Raw genomic sequence first — 5,216 nt, 5'->3', positions numbered from 1 at the left:
CTCCTCCAAATATTCTCAACACCAGAGGATTGCCAGCAACCCCCTCCAACCCCCCCTCTCTCTTTCTCTCTCTATATAATATTATCTCTCTCTCTCTCCCCCTCCTCATCACCACCATAGCTAAAAATTCCATTTTTTTTTCTATTGATAAAGAGTTTGGATGAGAGGGAGAGGGGAATAACCATAGAAAGAGAAAAAGGAACCAGAGGGAGGGAGGGAGGGAGGTAGAGAGAGGAAGAGGGGTTAGAGAGAGAGAGCAAATCCTCTTGTTCCATTGCTATCCCATTATATAAATCCATTCATAGATCTTAGTTTTTCCCAATTTGTCATCTTGGGACCCCCTCCCACTCACTCCCAAATGGTAAATTTTCAATCTTTTTTTTTGCTTTTCTGTTTTTTGTTTTGTTTTGTTTTGGGTTTCTCCAATCAGCTTCGATTCTTCTCTTCGACCTCAGGCTTTTACCATGGTTGTCCTTTGATACTCTGCTTTCTGTTTTTTCATCCATCCGGTTTCGATTCTGCACTCAATGTTGTCCCTTTTTCGTGTTGGGTTCCTTCAGGAGTATCTGTAGGATCGGATGTTCCTGACTTGAGAATTTCAAAAGTTCTTGCCCACCCCACCACCCCAGTTTTGGCCATTGGAGCACCCATCCGATTCTGTCAGGAATTTCGGGTAATTTGCATCTCTGATTGCTCTGCCCTGCATTTCCCTCGCCCTGCTTTTGAATGCTTTGGTATCAGATATTTTTTTGATGCGCTTGCAATCGGATTACTGTTGAGCTGATTCATTGGATTATGTTATAGAAATGCGATTTGCGGGATTCGTGAGGTGATGTGAAATGTTTGGTGACAGAGAGGAGATGGAATCAGATCTCGGGAAGCTCTTCATCGGTGGGATTTCGTGGGACACGGATGAGGAGCGGCTCAAGGAGTATTTCGGGAACTATGGGGAGGTCGTGGAGGCGGTGATCATGAAGGATCGGGTCACCGGCAGGGCCCGGGGGTTCGGTTTCGTGGTCTTTGCAGATCCTGCGGTCGCCGAGAGAGTCACCCGAGATAAGCACATGATTGATGGTCGCTCGGTAAGTTATTTAAAGCAGTGTCTGCTTCATCTGTGAATTTTGAGCAAACATTCTGTTTGCATTTGGGATTACTTGTGATCAAGTCTATGATGGTGATAAATTTTGAAATCTGTGATTATTTTTGTGCTTTCAAAACTGAAAAGAAAATAAGAAATCTGATTCATTGGTTTGGTCATTGGGTTCTTCGGTTCAGGTTGAAGCGAAGAAAGCTGTTCCTCGGGAAGATCAGCATCTTCTGAACAGGGGTCCCTCTAGCATCCCGGGCTCCCCCAGTCCCGGACGAACCAAGAAGATCTTTGTTGGCGGGTTGGCTTCTAATGTTACCGAGAGTGACTTCAAGAAGTACTTTGACCAGTTTGGTACTATCACAGATGTAGTAGTAATGTATGATCACAACACACAGAGGCCGAGAGGTTTCGGTTTCATCACTTATGATTCAGAAGATGCAGTGGACAGAGTTTTGCTCAGAACCTTTCACGACCTCAATGGAAAAATGGTTGAGGTCAAGAGGGCCGTACCCAAGGAGCTCTCACCGGGCCCGAGCAGGAGCCCCATCATTGGGTACAATTACAATTTGGGTAGTAGTAGGGTCAATAATTTTCTCAATAGTTATGCTCCAGGTTATAATATGGCCTCAATTGGAGGATACAGGGTTCGCATGGATGGTGGCTTGAACCCCATTGCCACGGCCCGAGGTGGCTCCTCACCTTTCAATGGCTCTGGCCATGGAATGGGAATGAATTTGGACCAGGGCCTTGGTCCGAGCTTCACCGGCAGTGCAAACCTAGTAAATACCTTAGGATATGGTAGAGTCACTAGCCCATTCTACAATAGCAATTCAGGAAGGTTTAGCAATCCTATCGGGTATCAGGGGGAGAACAGGAGGAATGATTCAGGCCTAAGCCCTAACTTTCGAAGTTTGTGGGGAAATGGCAGCATCGGTAACAGTGCAGGCCCAGTAAACCTCGGTGCTTACTTGAGTACTGGGGGTGGAAGCTTTGGGGTTTCGTTTGGAAACACAGGATCGAACTGGAACCCTTCTCCTATTCAATCTTCTCAGGGTGGAGGAACTGGTTTGAGCTACCCGACTGGGAATGCTGGGTTCGGAAGTGGAGGGGGTAATACTTTTGGATTTGGAGGAGAAGGAAATGGAAGGAAATCATCGGGCAGTTTTGTGGGCTCAAATTCCTCGTTTTCTGGGAACCCTGGCAATTTCGAGGAGAGCTATAGCGAATTGTACCGGGAAGGTTCAGGCTATGGTGGCTCGAATTGGCTTTCTTCTGCTCCTGAGGTGAACACTTCAGGAAGTTTTAGTTATGGGCTTGGCAACATCGGTTCAGATGTTGGAAGCAGAAACTCGGGAAGCTTTGTTGGAAGTTATACTTCTACAGGTAGAGAATCAAATAGAGGTACTGCTTTTCTTTCGAAGCATGTTTCTGATGAGCTTAGTCTAATATAGTAAAGACAATTAGACAACTTGGTAAATGCATTCGGAAGTTGACACATATTTGGATATTAACATTCTTGGTCTGAACTGATCGGGGTTTACCTATCTTTGCAATTTATTTGATAGATTGTATCTCATTCAACGCTCTGATTTCATAGTATCATTTCCTTAATGTCATAGGTTATACCAAAGTCATCTCGTAATGCATATCTTTAATTCTTTCGACGCCGTTCGTCTATATTTACTTTTTCGTTTTTCCTTTTACTATCTTGCTTCAGGAATTGCTGCTTAGGAGAGACTATTGTTTGCAAAATCACAGGGTAATTCTTAGGAGAAGATGGGTATGTTCAAGCAGGGCAGAGGATTTGTGCAATTCATACTCCTACGCCATTTAGCTACTTCTCGGCTTTACAAGAATCATTGTTCATGTAGTTCTAACAGAGTTCTTGATTTCGGGTCCCACAATACTCAAGAGAGCAGGACCGGTTACAGAAAAAGACTCTACATGAGGTCAGATAATGAATGTTTTCCTTCCTTCTTTGTTTTTCCCTCGCGAGGCATTTCATAGGAATATAACTCGGTTTGTGCAACTTATACATGCGGTCGGTTTGATCTGATCTACATGAGGCATACCAGTCAAATAGGGTGTTAAATATTTTTGATTACTTTTTTTTGGATATCTTTTCTATTTTCGTTTTGTATCTTTCATTGCTGTAATTTCTCGGCAATGCTCAGTAATCAATATTTCTTGTCTGTAATTCTTCGCCCTTTGTATGTTGGGGTCGGTCGTTACCAGATTGTATGAGACATTCGGCTTAATTTACATTGTGTGAAAAACGAGAAGGGGGGTGCATTCTAGGATCCCCGTCAAATAATTTCTTGTTAGAGCATTCTTCGTTCTACTTGCTGCTAAAACTGTCTTGTATACTGAAGTGCAGCTCTATTCATTTGAGTTCCGGTTTATACCTTTACTTTCATCTTCTTCTGCTGGACGCTCGATTTTCTTCCTACTTTTGTAAATAAACACCAAATTGAACCTTCTTTATTGATAGTTGATGGTAACCTTATCAAGAGTGGAATGTCTTCAATTCTTGTTCGAGAAGTACGGTTAGATTGGCGGTTGTTCGGTTATCAAGGGCCCGGAGAGCCGGCTTATTCTTTTTTGATTGTTAGATGAGTGATGGGTATTAATCAGCAAATGGAGTTTGAGTTTCTGATCATGAGAGGATGAGAATAGATTGTTTGTGTCTGTGTGTGGCCATATTCACTCTTATCCACTTCCCACATTTACCAAAAGAAAAGGGAATATGTATATGGGGGAATATGCATATATGTGACATCTCGATCTCCTCTTATTCAAGCTTTCCATGTCTCATTCGGTTTTTAATGTTTCCTTGTCAATACCCTTTCGAGATTTTCCATCGCCACTAATGTGGTCCCGCCTTTTCATACGAACTTGATGCCTTACTGGATTGAAACTATCATAACATGTATACCGTATTGCGTCTGCATTGTAACGTCCAAAAACTCTTTTGCGATTGAGAGGTTTCGACCCCGATTTTGCTTCAGGTATGCAATTTGAGGGCTGTTATAAGGAGTAGTTGATGCGTTGAGTTAGTTGAATATGCTTCGTATAGGGGCAAAACTGATGGTGTCTTTTTGAACTTCTTCTCCCGGGCATTTTTAAGTCTAGGCCCTATTTTATAATCCATAAAATGGATGAGATGGGCCCTACTGAATTATCAAGAAGGGAAAATGTGGGCCCCCATTGGGCTTTCAGTCCACTATAATCATTGACATCACCTGAGGTGGGCCTGGGCTTATATATGGGCCAAGCCGTGTGTCGACTTCCTATATATAATGATCCTCGTAGAATTCACGCATATTACAGTTTTCTTTCGGATACTCGTTTGGGAATATTTTTCTTTATCAATTTTACTAATATAAATTAGCATTCGATGAGTGGATTTTCTCATAAAGATACTTTCCCGACTTGGCAACCGCTTTCTGATTCGGTTTGGTACCAAATCCCTCTTACCACAGCTTTGCAGTCGATTATCGGTATACGATGGGGACAAAAAGCGCTTTCGGTGTTCGAAAACGGGGCGATAAGAACGTTATTACCCTAAAATCCCGGGGGCTGATTAATTGCAAATAGGAGTGCTTTCCAACTAAGCTTTATAGGGCACTCCACCATTTCAAAGGGCCCCTATGGCTGTGGTTAACCTCCATAAGGATAGGCATGTGCCATTAGCTCCGTTAGATTTGGGCAATCTCACGTGGACCCATCCTAGAAAATACAATGCAATTGCAAATATTGGATCGACACAATACAATCAATCACTAGAATTCCTTTGCGGAACAGTTCACCTGCTCGGCTACTCAACTCGATGATGCTTACCCGTGGGTAACCGTGTTCAACGCTTTCCGATACATGAGTTGAATGCATAGCGAGAGAAACCGAGGAGCCCTGGTTTCATAGGATCCTGCCCCAGGAAGATATTCACTCTTGATGTCAAACTAGGTTTATATGGCTTACGAGTATAGAAGATACTTGTGCCATTAACAATCGGATAGCATAAAAAAATAAATATAAAACATTCTACCGAATATATATATATATATAACAACTTCTTTTCCTCCGAAAGTAAGGTTTACTTGTCAGACACTGACAGGTATTAATGGTC

General features: G+C 42.7%; 1 protein-coding gene across 5 annotated transcripts; it reads left to right on the top strand.

Moving 5' to 3' along the window:
• On the top strand, window positions 1-3,500 carry LOC116214670 (heterogeneous nuclear ribonucleoprotein 1-like). Of its 5 annotated transcripts, none has more exons than XM_031550085.1 (5): window positions 1-361; window positions 561-673; window positions 805-1,082; window positions 1,276-2,473; window positions 2,849-3,500. In XM_031550085.1, the coding sequence occupies exons 3-5, from the start codon at window positions 840-842 to the stop codon at window positions 2,851-2,853; spliced, it is 1,446 nt and encodes a 481-aa protein (XP_031405945.1). In that variant the 5' UTR covers window positions 1-361; window positions 561-673; window positions 805-839; the 3' UTR covers window positions 2,854-3,500. The 5 variants fall into 5 exon arrangements, with proteins under 5 accessions (XP_031405945.1, XP_031405943.1, XP_031405941.1 ...); XM_031550083.1 differs by having other exon boundaries at window positions 2-361; window positions 2,808-3,500; XM_031550081.1 differs by having other exon boundaries at window positions 3-361; window positions 1,276-2,491.
• Window positions 3,501-5,216: the final 1,716 nt, after the last annotated feature.

The sequence above is a fragment of the Punica granatum genome, chromosome 7, assembly GCF_007655135.1.
Source record: "Punica granatum isolate Tunisia-2019 chromosome 7, ASM765513v2, whole genome shotgun sequence".
In the NCBI taxonomy this organism is placed as follows: Eukaryota; Viridiplantae; Streptophyta; class Magnoliopsida; order Myrtales; family Lythraceae; genus Punica; species Punica granatum.
Note: the sequence above shows the minus strand (reverse complement) of the source record. Positions and strands in the feature narration are given on the sequence as shown.

Coding starts and splice junctions, on each gene's coding strand:
- LOC116214670 (XM_031550080.1), top strand. CDS start 840: ATGTTTGGTGACAGAGAGGAGATGGAATCAGATCTCGGGAAGCTCTTC. Junction 1,083..1,275: donor ACATGATTGATGGTCGCTCG/GTAAGTTATTTA, acceptor TCTTCGGTTCAG/GTTGAAGCGAAGAAAGCTGT.